A 22,839-nucleotide genomic window follows, 5' to 3' on the forward strand; every position below is an offset into this window, starting at 1 on the left:
TAACAATGAATATACAATTATCATCATATTGAAATCAAAACAAGATTGTATAGTTCTAAATGTCCTTCTCTAGGCTCTGTGGTACCTGATGTATAGGTCAGGCCACTGCCTGTTTCCTGAGAAAATGCTTCCCGTTTTAGAAACAAGCTGGTTGCCCTGAGCAGAGGAAAAAGGCATTAAGCTTTAAATAAACTTTATATAAACTCATTTTATTTTAGGGTTTATGTATATTGTAGGTATCTTGTACCTGGCTTTTTGCATTTGTTTGGGGTGTTTTCATCCCACCCCTTCTCGATGGGAGGCATGCAGCTTACGCATCTGTCTCCCCTTTTAACCTTGGTCCTTACTTTGTCCAACAAAATATATTTCTTAAGCCTATTTACCCTTTGGCACCATATCTCCTGTGGAGATATTTACATACTTCTAAGGAGATTGACTGGCCTTTTATAGAGCAGCTACATCACATTTCTTTACATAAACTTCAGATTGATGTGTATCCATCCTTTAGATCAATAAGTACATATAATCCATTGCATTCTCTGCAAGTAACATCATATCAGCAGGGGCTCACACCCTGTGGAGACAAGGTTGGAACTCAAGGGTTCTTTGTCTCCATTCTTTTGGGATTAGGGCTAGTCAAAATCTTTAGAAATCTCAGCAAAAATCAAGCAAGGGAACAAGAAAAGTCTAAGCCTTGGGTCTGTTGGGCCAATTTAGGCTTCAGTTAGTGAAGCCCTATCTACCATTTCTTCGAATTTAGTTATTTCTAGTTCTTTCTTGTGGACCTTTTCCAGAAAGCCCTGATAAACACTTTGCTGCTAAGGAGCTTTGAATTCCAGCTGCTATCAACTTTATGGAGAAGACTTCAGTTCCTTCTCTTTTAGTTGCCAGAAACTCTCGGCTTCCTGCCTTTCTCCCTGAACTTTTTAAGAGAGTGTAAGGAGAAGTGTGACTATGACTAAGCCCATTGCAAACAAATTCATAAACATCAAAACAAAGCCAAAAAAGGTCCAGGAGCCTTCTGTCATGGTGCTTTGGAGAGGGACCATAGTAGTTTTTATTTTATTATTTTAACTCCATTTTTCAGGCCAGTTTAGAAGACTATCAGCCTCCTAGTTCTGCCTCCCCAATCGGCCACGTGTATGTAGCCATCTTTGCTCTGGCTCATGGATGCTTTCTGGGAGCTATTACCCTCTTTCAGACTATGACAAAATATGATTTTTAAGAGTGGATACCTGCGCCACTTGTTGTTTTTAATTATCTGTATTATCAGTATGTCCGGCTGGCAATCAATTAAGACACTGAGACTTGTTATATTTTAGAATAGCCTTAGTTAACCTGGGACATGGCAGATATCAATCCTCTAACAGACTTAAGTTACTCTTCTCTTGAGGATTGCTGGCACGTAAGGCAAATATCTCTTTAGTTCTAAATATATTGACAAATAGTTTTCCCAAACCGTTGTTTCAGTCTGGTACTACTGGTAAGTTATAAGAGTTTCAGTTTCTTTACATCCTTGCCAACACTTGAGATTTTAGGTTTTTCAATTTGACATGTTGTGGTGGGTAGTTTGAATATTGGTGTTGCTTATTTATGTATTTGTTTATTTCACTGGAAATTGAACCTAGGGCCTCGTGCATGGGAAGCCCTGTGTTCTACCACTAAGCTGCATTCCTAGTCCTGGATAATGCTCTTTCACATCAAATACTGTACTAGTGTTCTTGGGTATCACTGATTGTCCCTAGCTGGACCATGTTTTTGTTGTAGTTCTCTTTTTGGTTTTTTTGAGATAGAGTTTCTCCATGCTTGGCTGACCTGGAACTCACTGTGTAGACCAGGCTGGCCACCAACTCAGAGATCTACCTGCCTCTGCCTCCCGAGTGTTGGGACTAAAGATGTGCTTTACCACCACCTGGCGGTGTAGTTGTTACAGTTCTTTTATTTGTTTGTTTGTTCATTTTTTGCTTTTTATTTTTTATTTTAATGTAACATTTTTTATTAAATATTTTTACATATGCATTTATATTATTACACTTATATACAATAAACTACCTACCGCAAGAAGAACCACGAAACAATAAGGAATATATATATATATATATATATATATATATATATATATATATATATAAAACATTCATAGTATTTTGGCTATTTGTATTTGGCATCCTTAAAGAAAACATCTTCTTTGTGAGCCTAAAATTCTGAATGTAAATCAATATCATATCTCATCATTATCAACTTAAAACATCTATTTAGACCTAAAAATATCTTTTTTATATTTAAGTATTTTTTATTCTTTACATATACATTTATATTACACATATATACAATAAACTACCTACAGCAAGAACCATGAAACATTTAGGAATTATATAAATGTTACATTCTTAGTATTTTGGATATTTGTATTTGGCAGCCTTGAAGAAAACATCTTTCCTATCTTGGTAAGTCTAAAATTCTTAATGTAAATCAATATTATCATATAACTATTCCTCTTCTTTCTCAGTTGTTACAGGTGGCACTGATGGAATTGGAAAGTCATATGCAGAAGAGGTAGGTGATTTCCATGATCTTTTTAAAATATAAGACAAATAGTATAATCTCATATAATAGTAGTTTTGATTCAAATTTTATTACATTTATTTTGTTTTGTTTACTTATTTTTACACAGGGTCTCACTATGTAGCCCTGGCTAGCCTGGAACTCTCTATGTAGACCAGGTTGGCATTAAACTCAACAGAGATCCTCTTCCTCCTGGTTACATATTTTTATAGATGTGTGTGTGTGTGTGTGTGTGTGTGTGTGTGTGTGTGTGTGTGTGTGTTTGTACCACACAGGAAGCCAGAAAAAGGGATTGAATCCCCTGGAGCTGGAGTTACAGGGAGTTGTGAGCCTGTTTTGGTGCTGGGAACTGAATTTGGGTCCTCTGCAAGAACAGAACATCCTTAAATTCTGAGCCATTTCTCTAGCCCACATTTACTTATTTGTGTATGTGTGTTTGTAGATGCATGCACACTACAACATACAGGTGAAGGTCAGAGGACAACTTGGGATAGCCAAGTTTTCAATGTAACATGTAGGTCCTAGGGATTAAATTAAAGTAAATAGGCTTGGTGGCAAAAGTACTTTTACCCATTGAGCCATCCTGCTGACCCCAGTCACTATGCTCTGGAGGGGCTCGACTACTGAGAAACATTGTTTCAGCTCCTTATAAAAGTGACACTTTGAGAAATGTATGCCAGTTAGTTGTTTTGCATACAAAATTGAATTTGTCTTATGATTAGATTCAGGGAAAACATTTTTTTTTAACAGAAATGTCAATAAAAATGGTATTAATCTTCCTGGCTTCATCATATCCAGAGGCACAACACACCATGTGTCCTATTGTTTATGATGTAAAGGCAAACAATTAATTAAGATGTTATTTATTATAATTCTTCAGTATGAGAGTAATAGACAATATGTGACATGATACTTTGGGACTATTTTTTATAGGTTTTTAAAGATATTTTTATAGATTTTAGTGTACCCTATTTTCTAGCTAATTTTTAGTTCATTGTTTTTCACACTCATTGACCATTTTGCCTGAATTTGTTTACCATAATAAATAGTTTAATGATTTTCTAATGTATCTCTTCCTCTCTGCCCTAAACTAGTCTGTATCTAAAACTGTGTAGCTCAGACTGACCTCAAGCTCATGGCCGTCCTGCCTCTAGAATTACAGCCATGAGTTACAATGCCTGGTTGGTGTTTTTCTATAAATAGCTTTTCTTGTCACTCCTCCTTTGTTAATGTGGTTTTTTTCCCCTTAAAGTATCAATATGAGCTAATGGATTCTTTAGTGTTTTTATAGCAGATTAATTTAGCAAATTACCAGGCCTTGTTATTTTTATAAAAAATGATCTTCCACAGCCTCGTTTGCAATATTACTTGTTACTTAATAAAAGCTGACTTTAGGATTTATAAGTTGGAATTAGTTGACTGAATCACTTGTACTTCACATCACCCAGAATGTTGCTCATTTGTCAATTGTCTGGTAGTTCAGTACAAAGTTTTAAGCCTATTAGTGTTCTTTCTCTCTGTATTTATGTGTCTCTATAACAGGACCACATTGCTGTGAATGCTTTTTTACTCTGTACAACATTACATAATGTTGTGTACATATGCTTATAGAAGATTCTCTTCAAGAAATTATTTATTAATTTATTCATTAACTGTAGTCAATGTACTTTTCCTTGGCTGCCTCTTAATTTTAAGGCTGATGTTACAAGACAAAAGCAACCCAAAGAAGGTTTAATTTGTCTTATAGTTCAAGGGTAGGGAAGTCATGGCTGCAAGACTTCAAGGTAGCTGATTATTTTATGTCTCTATTCAAGAATTAGCAATACTTGTACTCAGCTCTTTAGTAATGATCCCAGACCCCAGCCCATGGGATGACCTGCCTGTGTTTGGTGTGGGTCTTCCCTCCTTCGTTATTCTTTGCTAGAGTCATTCTAGTAGACACACCAAGAAGTGTGTTTCCATGGTGATTCTAAGTCCAGTTGACAGTGAAGATTAGCCATGAGTCCCCAAAACAAATATAATTGTATTGATTGATATAGGAACTGCTGATGTTTTAACTGTACTTTTCTTTTTTGGCCCACTGCTACTTCTAAGTCCAGTTGACAGTGAAGATTAGCCATGAGTCCCCAAAACAAATGTAATTGTATTGATTGATATAGGAACTGCTGATGTTTTAACTGTACTTTTCTTTTTTGGCCCACTGCTACTTACTTTATGTATCTAGCCTATGACAACTTTCTAAATCCTAAATTTGAAATTGCAGAAGTTGTAGATATGTAACAATGTAAAAAAGCCCACAGCATGTAGATAGGCCTAAAATAAAAAGCCACCATCCTTCCAGAATGGCTTGAGATTTAAATGCTTGCTTAGAGTTCTGCATAATCCCTTTTGGGAAATGTTCATTTTGGATCACTAGCTCAATATATGTATTTGAATTGTCACCTGATGAGTTTTTCTTAAAATGAGAATATAGCTAATTCATGTTTTATAATAAACTTCAGAGATGTGATTCAAATCTCTTACTGTTTTCAGTTAGCAAAGCATGGAATGAAGATTGTTCTGATCAGCAGGTCCCAGGATAAACTGAATCAGGTTTCCAGCGACATCAGTAAGTTTTCTGATCACCAAACTAATATAGCCAATCTAAGCTGTATTTCAAGCAGTGCCTAGTAGCACATTCCTTTAAGGTTAAGTGAATGCTGAAACTGCCTTTCATATTGCTAATAGCACATCTTAAATTTCTCATATACAGTAAAGAAAATATTTTGAGACAGCTTCATTGTTCAGCCTTGGACTTGTTACATAGCATATTGGCATTGAACTTGGGATCCTCCTGTGTCAGGACTGTGAATGCTAAGATTATGTTTTGTTTTGTTTTAATTTAGAAATTTTTATAACTCTTCAAAAAAGTCATGAAAATTTTTTAGAATTATTGTGATATCCTTTCATTACACATTTAATTAAAATAAGAGTTAATTTGACTATTTTATCATGTTCTACTAAAATAATTTGAAATTTCAGTGTTTCTAAATGCCTGATGCCTTTGATTGAGATCCACTAGGAAGGAACCAGCATGTGACAGGAAAGCGGCTACAGTCTTTCATGCTTGTTAGTGGTACTCAGTTCTGTACCTGAACTCTGACATGCAGACTGGCTCTTAGCTGACTTGACTTAACTGAACAGATAGATAATAAGTGCTGGTCATTGCCTTGGTAAAGCAGTGTGCTGTCTAAGGTGAGCACACTTCTTGATGTGATATGTGATGCTTATATGGTTATACTTGGTCCAGTCAGGTGGCTCTCTGGCTAGGAAAGAGTCGTGTTTTCCCCTGAACTTCCACTACTCATATTCTGTAATGATGAGGTAAAAGGGAGGGCTATTTCTTTTAAAATTATGGTGCCTGCTCTGGAATAACTGAGTTCATTCAGAAATTGCTTTTCAGTTGGAATGAATAAGATTAAGTTTAAAATACTCGAAAGCTTGTAAGAAGTAAGAAGAAATTTGGTTTCTGGTTGTGTCATATGTATTGAAATTTTTGTTTACTTGTTTGTTTGGTTTTTGTGTGTGTATGTGTGTGTGTCTTTAAAAGAGCTGAACCTGAAGCTAGAAATGGTATCTGGACAAGGAATCTAAGATCCAGTCTCTCTCTCTCTCTCTCTCTCTCTCTCTCTCTCTCTCTCTCTCTCTCTCTCTCTCTCTCTCCCTCCCTCCCTCCCTCCTCTCTCTCCCTCCTCTCTGTCTCTCTCTCTGTCTCTCTCTCTCTGTCTCTTTCTATCTGTCTCTCTCTGTCTCTGTCTCTCTCTGTCTCTCTCTCTCTCTCTCTCTCTCTCTCTCTCTCTCTCTCTCTCTGTCTCTCCCTCTCTCCCTCCCTCCAGGGTTTCTCCATTTAATAGCCTTGGCGTCCTAAACTTGCTTTGTAGACCAGGCTGGCCTCAAACTCCCCGAGTGCTGGGATTAAAGTCGTGTGCTACCACGCCTGGCTTAAGATCCAGTCTCAAGACACAGCCTGGACCCTACAAAGAGGACTGGTGAATGAATTGTTGTAGGTGGCTTATGTTAAATTGGTTATAATGCCTGTTTGTAACTGCGATTCATGCTTTAGTGACTTCTGAGAAACCAGCTAACAGAGTTCCGTTTAGATGAGAAAGAGTTATTTTCAATGCCCATCTCCCACAGTCAGCATTCCAAGATGTCCTCTCCTCTGATCTAAGATCTCTGGGATTTGTGTGTCTGGTACTTTTTTCCACATTATCTAGCCTTGGTGAACAGATTGTACATTAGACTTTGTTTTCAGGTGCTGAGGGTGGAACACAGGGCCACAAGAAGGCCAAGTTGTGCTCTAACTCTAACTGGTTGTACTCTAACCCCAAAGCCAGTTTTAGTTGGAGGTTCCTTATATTAAGCATATGGAGTTCAAAAAACAAATCATTGTTGAACCTTACTATGAGTACATATATTTACAAACCAAACATTTAATGTGTAGCATTTGGTAGATCTTTTGGCATTTTCATGTTTAAGATTTCAGGTATATAAATGCAGTTCTGAAGGCCAAGACATAGACTGATTTGCAGTTTTTGCTGAAGTGTGAATTTGAATTAATATGTGACATCAATGAGCCTGGGGTAGACACACATGAGTGGAGGAATATAACCTAGTGCTTGGGTCTTGGTCTTGTCTCATTCTGTAGTACTTAGCAGTTAGTTATGTGTTAATAACTCTCAAAGTGGTGGGAATGCTGTATGTATTTGGTATATATACAAATTCATTCTTAACAAAAGCAACTGCTAGTAGCTACAAATAAAGGTTCATAATTAGAAAATGGAGGTTTTGATCAAATGTAATATTGAATCTTGAAAACTTGGTAGGAGTGAATTTACAGTTTCCTTGATAGTAAAGAAAGCTGCTTTAGGGCAGTCTTTGGAAATGTGCCAGTGTGTGTAGAATTTGAGTGAGTCTTGAAATACAAATTGATGATATTTGATAATTTAGTTAACTTACAATTTGAGGTGACATGAATATTGGGCATAGTGTGATTCTGTTCAAATATATTCATGGAAGAAAAGACGTTTATTGAACTGACCTTTCAATAGAATATTTTGGTTTTTTTCTGTGCAAAATATGCATTTAAATAGAAGTTCTAGCAGCATATCTTGTTATAAGCTGATGAAATACATATACATTACAGGGAATCTATAAACATCGTAAGTTTTTGAGATACAGCTTCTTGTATTTCAAGCTGGCCTAGTACTCCATAAATAGTTAAGGATGCCTTGCGGCTGATCCTCCTGTCACTATCTCCTGAGTGGTAGGATTACTGTTCATTCTCACACCCAGTTAAAAGTGGTTCTAGGAGTTGAACCCAGGGCTTAGTACATGCTAGCCAAATAGTCTACCAATTGAGCTGCATTCCTACCCCTGTGATAAGCTTTAAATAACATGTGAATTTTCTTTTTGAGAGGATGATGTTTTCATGAGTGTGTTTTTCCAGGAGAATGCAGGGACCAGGACCACATATTGATAAAGACAAACTGTGCTGTAGACTTTGAGCTTTTACAAATCTACTTTATTTGGGGTTCTTTAATGTCTATACCTCCCTTCTAACCAGTTGGCAAAGACCATGTCCCCACAAGAGGCTGTTCCTCTTCTAGTAGACAAACACCACATACCCTCACACAAGTGGAATGAAAACAAAAACGTGTTTACATACACTACACTGTATTTCTTTGGTTACACTTTAAATATCTTTTATTGAATGCCTGTATACTTGGTTCTGTGGTGAGCATTTGAAATACAGTGATGAACAAATAGGATTCATCCTTGTTCTCCTGTAATCTGTATTCTAGTGAAAGAGGCAGTGAAAACAAATGATTTTTTAAAAAAAACATTCAAACCTTAACAAATAAAACCCTGGCATATAATTAAGTAGCTTCAATGTGCACTAAGTGCTACAAAGAAGACAAAGGGCTAGTAACAGAATAACAGAAAAGTTATTTTGTATGGTAAGTTTTGTGTTGCTCTATACTAAGACTCCAGTATATGATAGTGAAGCCTTAGTGATGGAAGCATCCCCTGGGCCCTCCTGGGGATATAATGGTAGCAGGATTGTATATGCACAAGGGGCAAATGATAAGTCAACTTCATCATTCTAATTTTCTTGAGGCTTCTGGTCTATGCTTCTACCTTATGCCATTAAATGCAGACTGTCATAGCACCCATCTTTCAGTCAGCCCAGGGGGTTAACTAAGCCCCCTCCATGTATATGAGCTAACCATCAAATCCTAGTCCTCTGGTAAGTGAGTCATATAAAAATCATTGGCCCATTCTGATATTCATTCTCTCTCTCTCTCTCTCTCTCTCTCTCTCTCTCTCTCTCTTATTTTTTATGTATACAGTATTCTGCCTGCATGGACACCTACACACCAGAAGAGGGCACCAGATCTCAGTATAGATGGTTGTGAGCCACCATGTGGTTGCTGGGAATTAAACTCAGGACCTTTGGAAGAGCAGCCAGTGCTCTTAACCTCTGAGCCATCTCTCCAGCCCCATTCTGATTTTCTTAGTCTAACATTAAGAATTCATTTCACAGGCTCGAGAGATGGCTAAGCAGTTTAGGGTACTATTCTTCTAGAGAACCCAGGTTCAAATCTCAGCTCCTAATTCTGACATGCAAACTGGCTCTTAGCTGACTTGACTTAACTGAACAGATAGATAATAAATGCTGGTCATTGCCTTGTGACAGAGCAGCCTGAGCTCATAGCAGTTAGAGCTGGTGGCAGTTACAGCTCAGCTGATCCTGTGGCAGTCAACTCTTCTGATGAAACTCAAACAAGGGTGGTTATGTTTTTGTTTTGTAATTTATTTCTTGGTTGAAGCTTTAGGATGGTTCTTATTCCATGATTTTTATCTCTCCACTGTAGACCCTTTGCAAATGAAAAATTTCCTGGTTTCCAGTCAACAGAGGAACAAGATTAAGTTTTTTTTTAAAGTTCATTTCCCTTTTTTAGTAAATCAGTGCAAGTGCAATGTAAATTTCACAAAGTAAGTTTGTTTTAAAACTTTTAAAAAACATTCACTATTTTAGTGTGTGTGTGCACGTGCATGTGTACATGTGTGGTGGGAAGTGTATGGAGCTTCAAGAACAACCTGTAGGGAGTCAGTTCTTACCCACCAGTGTGTGGCCTCCTCTCATCAGGTGTGGTGACAGGCATACCTCTTTCTGCCAAGCTGTCTTGATAATTCTACATTATAGCTATTAAAGCTTTTTTCTCTTATGTCAATTAGTTAATGAATTTGGTGTGTATATGTGAGGAAATCTGAGGACAACTTGTGGGAGTTGGTGCTCTCCTTCCACCATGCACATTTCAGAGTTCAAACTCTGATGACAATGCCCTTGCCTGCCAACTCATCTCCTCAGCATAGTTGCAGAATTCTCTGATACAGTAACAGTATCATTAATTTGCTGTCCTATTACATTTAGCCTCTTTACATAAGGCAGCAATAGGCAGCAGTGACCACATAAAAGCCCTTCATGTTTTATGTTTAGTGTAATTAGAAGCCCATGGTGTTGAGAGGAAATACATATGCCCTTGAATTATATTTCTTAAATCACCTCTGCAATCCAGGAACATACAGTTCAAGGCTAGGAATCAGACCCATCCATTTTGCCTCCACTTGTTTTGTCTGTAGTACCTTTAGCTGTGGCAGTACCTTCTTTCTTAAATCTCTTAGCGTGCCAGTTTTTGGTTTTTCCAGAAAGCATAATTCTGTGCTACCTCCAAAATTCATTCTTTACAAGTCTCTCAGCATTGGATCTGTATAGGGAGTGAAATCCCTTTTTTTCACTGGTGAGCTTGTCACACTGAATTGAGATTTGACACTAAATGAATGCATCAGGCATGATCCTGGTTAACTATGTCCTAGTTAATTATGTCCTGGTAGGAAGGAAGGTAGATTCCTACTTGCCAATGCAAATTTTGCCATGTGAAATAAAATAACTCAATAGAGATATATTATGCCTTATTTGGCTATTGTTCTCGTTGGTCTTACAGACCAAACCAGTGAATATGTTCTTTTCTACAAAACCAATCTCCTTTAAGCCCACACACTGGTTTATGTTTGTCTCCGTATCACTGCATCACAAACCACCGTACATTTAACTGTGGTAAAGCAGCCACTGTTCAGATGCTGGTTAAGTCCTGCTACTTAGAATTTTGCCAGCACAGGGATGGTGATGTGCAGCTGGTGCATCGTATAGTGTGGAAAAGATAGCTTCCTTCACAGGTCTGATGCCATGATAGGATGTTGTTAGAAGGTGGGACTCACTCTTGACTGTCCTCTAGAGTGCATGCGACATGGTCAACTGGGTAGTTAGATTTCTCATATAGGATTTTACTCTATAGTGCATGCTTCAGAAGAACCAGGCAGACACACCTGCCTTTTGAAGACTTAGTCTTGAGATACACATAGTAACCATAATCTGTTCATCAAAGCAGTCAGGAGCCCAGTGTTTTGGAGTTTTTTCTCTCCACCACTCCCCCTTACTGCTGAGGATGGGTCAACTCTAAGGTCTCATTATCAAGTAGAATCTGCTCTACTGTTGAGCTGTGCCACACTTTTTCTCTATAAAATCTTAATTCATTTATTTTTTTAAGTTTTCATATGTGTTGTGTTTAGTGTACAGTACCGTGTCCTGCCTACCCTGCAACTGTACTCCCTACTCTTCTGTTTCTTGCCCCCTCCCTGTCCCATTGGACTCCACTTGATGCTGGGTAACTTCCATATAGCATGGAGACTGTCCGGAAGTACCATCCACACTTGAAAGTAACTGCTGCTGTTTGTAAGCTACACTATAGATGCTGAGAACTGAATGTGGCCCCTGGAAATAATAGTGTTTTATCCACTTAGCCATTTCTCATGTTTCTTCCTTGGAACTCAGATTTTTTAACCTCTGGCATGTGGTTAGGGCTATTAGATGAGCATAGGGAAAGCAGGAACCACTTAACTTTTAAATTTTATTATTGTAATTAGCATGGTCAGGGTGGACTATAATGTAGAACAAATTACTTTGATTTGGTTACTGGCTATCCTGAGGGCACAAGCCTTACTGTGGATGCCAAAGATAGTGAAAACTCTAGAGACTTCTATAAAGTATGTTTTAAATTTGTTGCCATTTAACAAGACTACTCTATATTTAGAGACATAACTTAGGAAATATTTTATTTGCAGTGTCCTGCCATTGCAGAGGATCATGGATATTTTATCCATCTTCAGAAGTGTGGCATATCAAATTGTACTCATTATTAATTACACCTTGATTAGGATGTTGACCATTTCTCATTGTTTTAGAGCAGCTTCCAGCAGTGCAGAGTAAAGAATAGTATGGAGAGTGAACTGCATAAATGGGTATCCTGCCCAGTGGTGCTACCCGATGCCTGTCTAGGAAGGACCACATTTTTTTTGGTGTAAAATGTATTGTAACAAATAATTTTAATTTTTAATTTGAGGCCCAAATATGTAAAGACATTTACAAAACATGAAGAGTTGCTAGGAAATTAGCTTTATGTCAAAATGTAAGTCACACAGGAGAGAGGCCAAGACTAGAAATGGCTCTGGGCTTAGTTCAGAGCGATAGAATTAAAAGAAAACGCAGCTGCGAGAAACAACTGTTGTATGGAGATTTAAATCCTTCAGAAACAAACTTTTAAAAATATTCAACAGCAAGAGGCAGAAATCAACACATCAGCTTAGAAAAGTTAAGACTGTTTTGAAAGGGAGTGTTCTTGGGAAATCAGGAGCCTTTGCTTGCCAGGGTAGAGGATGAAGAGACAGGACAACAATTTATATTGTCAAAGGTCAATTTTCTCCTCAACAACTGTTCCAAGCTATTTAATGTCAATGTCTTACACCCAAATTTAACATAAATGTATGCTAGTTAGTACTTCCAATTTTGCCTTAAAACAATAACTTTATGTTGTGTTGCTATAAGCTGGTATACACATGGTACATTGAGTTTGCCATCCTAATTGGAGTTTTCTTTATGAATCTTAATCTTTAGAATTTGTCCATCATAACCAAAAGAGATGGTTCATTATTGAACTATGATGTGTGCTGTATTTTATAGTCAACATAGAAATTATATTTAAGTTCACATTACGGATGGCATTTGATTTCTCCACAGGTTGCAACTTAAATGCTTTGTGGCACTGAAGTTAGAGTCAGTTGATAGAGTATAATGGTTTATCCTTGTAATCCCAGCAAAGACAGGAGGACCAGGGGTGCAAGGCCTGCCTGGGTTACACAGTAGACTTACGGAAGTCTATAAAGAATGACTTTTCTGACATTGCAAGCCATTTAAAGCGTCAGAATCAATGACTTTGTCTGATAATTCTCATTTTCTTTATTAGCTTTAAGTAACTATATAACTAGTTTCTATAAATTATTCAAATTCTCTTTTATGTTTAAAGGAGCTAGTAATCTGAATTTAAACCCTCTGGGTTAAAAAATTTATTAATTCACTCTTTGTTTATCATGTTCCTTTGCTCTTGGTTTCATTTTTTTTCTGCCTATATTTCTAATTAACTATATGCTTTTTTATTATTTCATCATTTAGTTTAGTTGTAAATATTGGTCCTTTTGAAAAGTTGTACAGATGATTTCAATAAGGAACCCCCGGGAATTGTGCCTCTCACTCCCTTACCTCAATTGCCTTCAGTATTTTTTATAGGTTGTTTTGTAAAAAATCTATATTTTTTTGAAAGGCGGTTTATCTGGGTGTAAAATTCTAGCTTGCTAGGGGTGTGGTTCGGTTTTTCAGTACTTTGTGTTGGCTTCCTTGTTTCTGACAACTTAAACAATATTACCTGTATCTATCATTCTTACCATTTTACCACTGTGGCTGTGTAGAAACTTCCACTCCCTTTGCTTTCTTTAAAGATTCTTTGTAAATAGTTTGCTTTTTTGTAATTTCTTCCTCTTAGTGTGGTTTTCTTTCTGTTTGTCTTGCTTGTAGTTTGTTAAGCTTATGATTTTTGTAATAATTGGGAAAATATGGAACCTTAGTTCTTTAAATATTTTTTATTTCATACTTCAGTTTTCATCGATGCTATATTTAGTGTTTTGCCTGTTTTTTCCCCTGATTTGTTTTTAGCTAGTACTACTGATAGGAATTTACGTTCATGTATTTTCCTACAGTGTCTAGTCTGTTTTTGCAAGTTTTTTATCTAGACAAATTTTTTCTCTGTATATAAATTTTTATTTTATAATTTTAATAAATCATTATCTCTATTTCTTCATTTCTTAAACATAAAATATCTGTAGTGACTTTTAATACTTTGTATACTGGTTCCTCAATTCAGGAGGGATGCTAAGTTCTGAGTTTCTCTTCTTCACCACTGAGGAGAATCTCTCCAGGCTGTAGTGAGGACAGCTGTGAGGCTCAACCACTTGTTTCATTTCTCTAAGGGAGTCCTGCCTTCTGTTTGTTGTCAAATGTCAAAATCATTGCTTATCTATTTTTTTTCAGTTGGAAGAAAAACAGTAATTTTGTCTTACTCTATAGAAGGCAGCAGATAGATCTACCTTTCCCCCTTTCTTTTTTTTTTAACTGTTCATAGATTTTCTGATAAAAGTAATTTTTGTTTTTACAAGGCTATAAATGTTTTAGTTTACATCAGATTCTAAAGCGAAGGCCCCAGTCCTTCTGTACTTTTTACAGCAGTTTGACCTCATTCAGGGGCCAGTGGGCGTTTCTTAGGGTTATGTTGCTGCCTGTGGTGCTCTTGTGGAATGCATTGGCTTCTTAAATTTGCACAAAAAGATGCTTTGCTGTTTAGTTACGTTCTAATTTGGGCGCACATGTCCTAGTTGTCTAAGCTAATGTGAGACCCTGTTGTAAATCTGCCCGAGTGGTCATTCTCACCAAGTGTAGTTTATTTCAGCTTCATTAATTTTTGTTACCAGTCGTTTACTCATATAGAGAGCATCGTCTGTAATATGGGTGGGCATTTTGTTGGAAATGTGCATACCTACCAATTAGTCAGCCCAGCCAAATTAGAATGTGCTGGTTTGCATTTCCAATTAAGTCAGCTGCTTGAATGTTGCTCTTCTACAGCTGGCATGAGGCATGTGGGAGTGCCCTGTACCATGGCCAGACACTAGCCGTACCTCTTAATTAAAATGTTTGCCTGTTTTTGTCAAACAGTGAGTGGTCTTTGCAATTGGATTATTGATGGTTCTGTGACTTGTATAAAAAGGCCTTCTTTTGTGGGGGTTGGGAAATGTGGGACCAAGGTACTCTGAAGTGAGTGGGCACGATTTAAATGGGCAACTGGTGTTTCCACCCACCTGTAGGCTATTGGTTGTTGCCTCAGTGGGTCTTGTTCTAAAAGGATTTTGTAGAAAGGCATATTTGAAATGTTCATAGAATGTAGTAAGTAGTTTTATAAGGGTATTGCTTAATTTTTCATCAGAAAGAGAAAATACTTTGAAACTTTTATGGAAATGGGTCACTATAAAATGAAATTATATATGTTCTTGTCAATTACCAGTTGTCCTGGTAATCTCATTTTTTCCATTACTTTTAAATATAGTTTTTTGTTACGTAATTACCTTAGAATCAGATATTGAGATAATTTAAATAACCTAGTCCGTAAGAAATGAGTCTACTAAAACCATGAAAACCTTTTACACATTTTGATTTTCTTAGTTCCCTCTCATTAAAAAAATAAATAAATAGTTACTACTGAGCAGTACAGACAGGGAGCAAACTCGCACTGTGCTTCCTTCCACTTAAAACCATAGATGTCCAGCTAAGTCCGAATCACTGGAGTGTCTGAAAAGGTATTAAGCCACAATATAACTATATCCCCATTGCAGAATGTCCAGTTACAGATACATGTGGTTTTGGAAACATACTCTTCACATGATTTAAAATGCTTTTTGAAATTGTTATTTGTGTGAGTATGCACACATGTGTGGAGGACCGAGGGCAGCTTGGGGGCATTGGTCTTTTTACCATGTGGGTTCCAGGATAAACCTTAAAATGACAGACCTGGTAGTCAGCCTGTATCCGCTGAACCATTTGACTAGCACCTCCTCACATGATTTTTAAAAATCTCTTTTAGGAACTTCTGATAGGGTTTTTTTGTTTTGTTTTGGGTTTGGCTTTTGGTTTTTGGGTTTTCGAGACATTTCTCTGTGTAGCCTTTGCTATCCTGGACACACTTTGTAGACCAGGCTGGGCTTAAACTCACAGAGATCCACCTGCCTCTGCCTCCCTGAGTGCTAGGATTACAGGCATGCACCACTGTCTGGGCTAGGGTAATTTATTTTATATATCGAGAAACCAAGTGTGAAAGACCAAGGTTAGTGGCAGAAGTAGGCAGAGTTCACCATTTTGTGGTTTTTGTTCCTCAGTGTTATTAAATAAACTGAAAATAGGTAGCTGGATAACTGGTGTAGCTTCTGCATGGTGCAGTCCAACATGCAGCATCAGGAGGAGAAATGCAGCCTGACTTGTCTGTGACAGTGTTGTTGCATCTTTAAGAGACAGACACGTCCTGGTTAGAATGGATCACTTGTCCCTGTCTTATTTTGAATTGGTAAGTTAGACCTAAGACAACTTTTGGTACAAGCAAATGGCCTTGCACTAATATTTACATCATTTCCTAATCTATAGTGAAATGTACATCCACATTTTAATCCTTAGAACAACTATGAATACACATATGAAGACACATGTACAAATTGCCCAGGACCACCCAGCAGGCTGTTCAGCTGAGCTTCAGGCACAGACCATCTAGCTCCAGGTCCAGTTTTCCTGTTTGTGACAGTTCTTACATCTTCCAACCCTTCAGTTTGTGGCGTTAATTTAGGATCCAAATGCTCTCTTAGTACTTACTTTGTTTTCTAACCTTGTCTTTTAAATTAGAGCTTTTGATTCTGGTTTCAGAATTAATGGGGGATGCTGCTCTCATTAAACCTTGCTAGAAAGTCTTCATTGATCTTTGTGTACCATTTAGTAGTGCTTGCATAAGTAGGTGTTGGACCAGCAATGAGGGGGCACTCTTTTGGTTAAGGCTCTGTATCTCTTACTCCGTTACAGTTGGTCACTTTGATCAATTTTTATATAGTCACCTGCCCCTCATGGATACTGAAACTACAATTTGAACTGTCTGTATACTATGCTTTTCCCTGTCTGTCCTGCAGCTCTGACATAGTAACATAGTTATTCTGGCCTTTGGTGCTTAATGACTTTTGCATTACTACTCTTATGTGTTGGGCACTGAGGTCTCTCGTTAAGGATTGCTTACATTAGCACAGTTGGTCAGAGTAACAAAACGAAAGGACTAAGGGTTAAGGAGTATATACATCATGGGTGTGGTGGACAAAGATTTGAGTCATGACCCAGGCAGCATAGAACCTGATGGTATGAGGTTTTGTCAGGCCACTCACATGGTTTAAAACTTGACAGCTATTTATTTCTGAAACTTTGTATAGAATATATTCTGACTGAACTGGATAGTGGGTGAGTGACTCATGCCCAGATATGGCCATCTTGAGTGGGAGGAAAGGGGCTTAAGTGGCTGGCATCTTCAGGTGAGGGGGACTGGGACAGCCATCAGGAAGGCCAGAAATGTTTACCTAGTCCTCAAAGGCTTTCTCAGAGGGGACAGTGTTAGAGAGAATGAAATTCACAGGATCATGTGGGGGAAGGGGAAAACCAGAGATTCCAACTAACAAGTTAGGGGCGACCCCATATCTACTCATCATATCATTGATTACTCTTGGGGAGCTCAGCTAATTAATGTCTCAGTCAGCAACTAATGATTTGAGAGGCTACCAGCATGTTCTGTGTCATAGCAGGAGATGAGAGCTAAATCATAAAAGCTTTCAGATAGAGATGACATCCTAATCCCAGTGAGCAGACGACACCTGCATCTTGAGCTCTAGACACTTATTTTCCAGTTAAGGATTCAGGATTTCTGAGAGAGACTGCCACTTTCCATGCTTGGACAAGAAGAATCCAGAATATTTCATTATGGCAGAAAACAGTAAAGAAAATCCAAAGAATGATGAAGATGTATCAGAAAGACAGAGCTTGACGGGTATCCCACTAGCCAAGTCTGGTTAAATTGAGCATTAAAATGGAAATGATAGAAACAAAGTATAATCCATTAAATAAGCAAGTGAAGTCATCAACTCACATACTTATTGTCTACCTTTCTAAAAGTGGTGGAACCTGGGAAAATGAAGCCTAAAAATTAGGCAGACTAAAGTCTCATGCAATAACCAACTTTATTCAGAGCATCAATTTATACAGACAAATTATACAATTTATAAGAGAACCCCCATGGATAAAGCATACAATCACAAAGGCAAACCACATGTGGTAGACAAGCTGCGTTTGGGGGACAAACCACAGGCAGCAAGGATTTGTTTTCCATAGAGTTGTATAAACATATAACAATAACCAATTTAATGAATAATCTAAAGCAAACTCACTTCTATCTGCTACACCTGGGAGGAACATGAAAACACATCCCAAGAACAACTATTTAGTAAGATTTTTGTTGTTTGTTTGTTTGTTTTTTAAGAAACTGGTTACAAGACTCTTGTTTGCTTTGAGTTTTCTCACAAGCACTAAGAATTCCCCTTGCATGACTCTATTCTTGGGCATGTTCTGATAAATAAGAGATGAAATTTTGAGGCAGAACAGAATTTCATACAGTGGCAAATCCCACAAAATGTCAACATTCTTGTGAATTAAAAAGAGAAAACCAAGTTTGCAGTGGGAAGAAGATGGCAAACTGTCCCTTTATAAGAAGGTAGAGTAATGGGACAAGTCAGAATCCCATGTTACATGGTGGAGTGCAGTGAGAAACACAGCATGGCTTCTGGGCTCCTTCTGCTCAATGTACAGGGCCTGAATCTAACATGGAAATGCACATCCAAATTGACAGCTTGGAGGTACCTGGCCTAAAATCTCTAGAATGTCAGTGCATGAAGATCCAAAGCAGTGGGAAAAACTGTTCCAGAGTACATGAGGCCAACACAGAGGTGGCTATGAGTAGGAGGTGTGCTATTCTCAATGCTTCTGCTATGAAAGCCATTGTTGATTAGAATGCAGGACTGCATTGGGTTTCATTTTTTGATTTGCTTGGTTTTATTAGAGAACTATCTTCAGCAAGTATATACTGAGTAAGCATTATGAAATGCTATAGTCTTTGGATCCCTTTACTGTAACTTCTAAAAATTTAATGAGGATCCAAAGGCTGTGTTTATGTGCAGTGCAACTATTAATTTAGTCAAATGGGAGATTTCAAAACATATATTTAAAAATAACAGTAAATTTTTACATGTTAATGGAAAACATTAGGGGGAGTAACATTTGAGATAAAATTGAGTCAGTAGAATAGTAAGGGTGTTCGTTTTTTGCAAATCTTTTTAGTGTCTTAATAAAAGATGTTTGGATTTGCTTATCTAATTCTACAGTTTGTCATTTTGACTGCAGTATAAGAAGAAAATCAAGCTTTTAAATAGGTAGCAAAGAATTTTAATAGTCTCTCCAATAATTGTGGGTTTTTTTTGTTTGTTTGTTTTGTTTGTTTGTTTTTTACATCGAAAGTAGACAACTAGGGCCTGGATTATAGCCTGAGGTGGAACCCCAGGCCCCACATAGTAGGAAGAAAAAGCTCACTCCACAGTTGTCCTTTGACTTCCATAAGTACTCTGTGACATGTGTGTTCATACATAGATACTAAAAGTCTAAGTGGAGGTTTCTTAGCAAGTTTCCTCTATTATAGGGCTGAGAATAATAATGAAATCTTCATAGTTGGTCACGTTAAAATTCATTGTCTACTTATACTGGAATAGGTCTTGTATTTGCCATGATTTTATCCCTTTATGTTCTAGGAAGTGTTGGTTTGAGAGTTTATGGATTTCTTTACAGTGTTAGCATATTTTGGACTGATTACAAATGTTAATATCAACCCCATTCTCATCAGAAAAAAAAACTTTTTTCCCTTCAAACATGTGGTGGTAGGTATAAATCTTCCAAAACTATGATTTTTTTTTAAACCTAAAATCTAAAATTTTATCATGTACAACAAATAGTGTCGCTTATTTTTCTTGAAGTGGCAGCTCCACCCATTCATTTTTTTGATACAGTATCTCCAGTACATTGAGCACCACTGCTTTGATTTGTCTCGCCCACCATTGCTCACTTTTAACACAGTGAAGACAGCTTTTTGACTTTCATAGATGTGATTGGCTGTGGACCTCAAGGGTTGCCACATTCACAAAGTAGTTATGGATGCTGAGCATCATTGTAGCAGTTTAAAATGACACAGAAATGGGGACTCGCTGTACATTACTTTAATTTGATATTATTTTTTAAATACATAAATAATGTTTTTTTCAAACATTGAAAGTGGGTATTTATGAGAATAATCATTTGTAAACTTGAGAAATATTCCAGTAAGTCTTGTACAGAATGAATGACATAATGTTCTTGGCGCATAGTTAATTTGAGGTAACTGATTGCTGTAATACTTACTGTCAGCCCCATACATTTTACATGGTACTGTATGTTCTTTAGGGCATCCTGTGATCAGAATGATGTGTGTCAATTTCGTCTTCTTGGTTGAAGAATGCGACTGTACATCAACTGCCTTTGCTCTTACTTACTTGACTATATGAAAACTATGCTCTTAATAGTGTAAAGGAGGATGGGCATTGGGTATGTTCTGTGTTGAACAGAAAGGTACATCAGCTCTTGGCAAAATGTTAAGGGGTCAGTGAACTAGCTCTGCAGTTAAGGGTGCTTGCCTCCAAATATCATGACTTCAGTTCAGTCTTCAGAAGTCATACAATGGAAGGAAAAAATTGACTTATGCAAATTGCCCTCTTCTCAAGCTCACAAACATAGTTAACAAATGTAAAAAAGGAATAACTATAGAGTTAATTACATACTTGGGAAATAGCAGCAGGAAGACCAAGTTCAAGTCAGCAAAGGGCTTTAATCCCAGCACTCAAGAGGCAGAAACAGATGGATCTCTTGAGTTCAAGGCCAGCCTGTTCTACATAGAGAATTCCAAGTCGGCCAAAGCTACATAGTGAGAACCGCCTCAAAAAGGCAGGGCTGGTTATCAAGGTCTTTCTTGGCTGCACAGTGAATTCCAAGCCACTCTGAGCTGTTGAATGATTATTAACATTCCGTATTAATAATAATTTTAATAAAAACAGTTACTCCTTAACCAGCTTTATGCCCAAATAACCACACAGAGAGACCAGGATCTATTTAATTAGCCTATAGCATAATACTACACAATTACTCCATCCTAAACCTCCATACTAGTATAGTTTCCTCCCTTTGAGATTTCCCACATTATACTTGCTTTTAAATCATCTCCTAGGCCCAGTTCATTTCTCCTGATGTTTCCCAGTTCTCTCCTCATGGTTCCATCCTGTCCTTCTCCTTCTCACTGGAACAAGAGCCCTACCCTATTCTCTGTTATTGTTCAGCAGTGGCTAGTTGACTTTTATTGGCAATACAAAGAACAAATTGTGACATATTTACACAAACTTGAAACGGGAGGTACTTAGAGTAAACATCACATTGCAGTGTTCTGATTGAAACCAGATAGTGTGGTAGAGAACTCAGCATTAGAATGAACAAGTATAAACTGTATACAGTTCATAAGAACATTATGCCAACACTGAGCTACTTGGTATTCCATGATGTTTAAACGTGTGTGTGTGTGTGTGTGTGTGTGTGTGTGTGTGTGTGTGTGTGTGTATTTGCCTGGTGTAGTGGGACACTCCTTTAATCCCAGCACTTGGGGAGGCAGAGACAAGTTTGAAGCCAGCCCGGTCTACTAAGTACAAGGCTAAACAGGGAAACCCTATCTCGAAAAATCAAAGAAAAACAAAAAACTATATATTTGTGTGTGTGTGTGTAAGAGAGAGAGAGATATTTTGATTAAATTTAATTTTTTCTAAAGTCCCTTTAATAAGAAAAGAACTTATTTACAGAGATCCACCTGCCTCTGCCTCCCAAGCACTGGGATTAAACAGGGATACACAGAGAAACCCTATTTCAAAAACCCAAAATAAATAAATAAATGAATGAATGAATAAAATTAAAAGGAACTGAAAGAAACTAAGGCATTTAGTAAGCATCTTCCTTCTGAATGTCTCAGTGAGACTAGAAAATTAACTTAGGTCTTTGCCAAATCCTGGGTTTTATTCTCCCCACTCCTGCACACACACTATAAAGCAAGTTAGAAGGCAACAAAAGTTACTTTTTGTAATTTACTATAATAGTCCTCCCCTCCTTTTTAAAGCATAAAAACAGATAACATAGAAGTCAGGTACCCATACATCATTCTTCTAAAACTTCTAAAACAGTTATTCTGCATGGCTTATCTCATTTCATTTTTTAGTCAACACAGAGAACAAAAAACTCATTGTATTAAAACATAACAGAAACACTGTATTACGTGATTTAAGGAAACACTGAGGTACAATCCCAGGTCTGTAAGACCAGAAGGACTGTTTTAGCTGGAAAATATAATAACCAGCTTTCTAAAGCTGGTTCTAAACCATTGTGTCCTCTCTCCCTAAAGCTGGACAGCTAATAGTATGAAATCCTTCAGACACTTACTGCAAAGTCTTCCCTGCACTGGCCTTGTCTACTGCTGTCTCTGCTGAGATCCCTCCTCTCTGGGGACTAATATATCAGGTGTGTAGTCTTTTCTCTGTCACCAGTTGCTTTTTAGAATAAGCTGTTGGTCCTCTACTCTGCCACACCACGCCCTTCCTGAAAAACAGGTGTGATCTTGTCACTGCCTAGCTTACTAGTTACAACTTTTAGGATGCTAAGTGCTTACAACACCTGGTTGTTGTATCCCAATACTGTCTTGCCACAGGACCATCTTCTAAGTACATGACTAGTATGTTGGTGCCTGGCCCCATCCTTGGGAGGGCCATTCTTGTTTAATGGTCTGCTATTACTACCTTGAAAGTCTTAGTCATTTTTGAACAAAGGGCCTTGCATTACTTCCCACTCTCTGCAAATTTTGAAGCAGGCTCTGCCTGTTATCCTGATACCTGCAACCTCCACCAGTTTCTTCCTACAGTCTTTTCCCCCTTTCTTCCCACATCTCCCTGTGTACTCCACATGGCATCTCCAGGGCTTCTTATAGCATGTGGTGTTTTTTATCCCCCTCTAATTTATGCCTTTTTCTACTTTTCTGTATGGCTGGTTCTTATTTT

General features: G+C 37.6%; 1 protein-coding gene across 1 annotated transcript in view; it reads left to right on the forward strand.

Annotated features, from left to right (window-relative positions):
• The window catches only part of HSD17B12 (hydroxysteroid 17-beta dehydrogenase 12), a 125,224-nt gene that overhangs the window by 45,102 nt on the left and 57,283 nt on the right, over positions 1 to 22,839 (forward strand). Inside the window, exons 2-3 of the mRNA XM_084777156.1 lie at positions 2,510 to 2,556; positions 5,098 to 5,173. Of these exons, the coding sequence (XP_084633282.1) occupies positions 2,510 to 2,556; positions 5,098 to 5,173 (123 nt within the window). The remainder of the gene's footprint in view (positions 1 to 2,509; positions 2,557 to 5,097; positions 5,174 to 22,839) is intronic.

This window comes from Acomys minous (assembly GCF_964271855.1).
Source record: "Acomys minous genome assembly, chromosome: 3".
Classification (NCBI taxonomy): Eukaryota; Metazoa; Chordata; class Mammalia; order Rodentia; family Muridae; genus Acomys; species Acomys minous.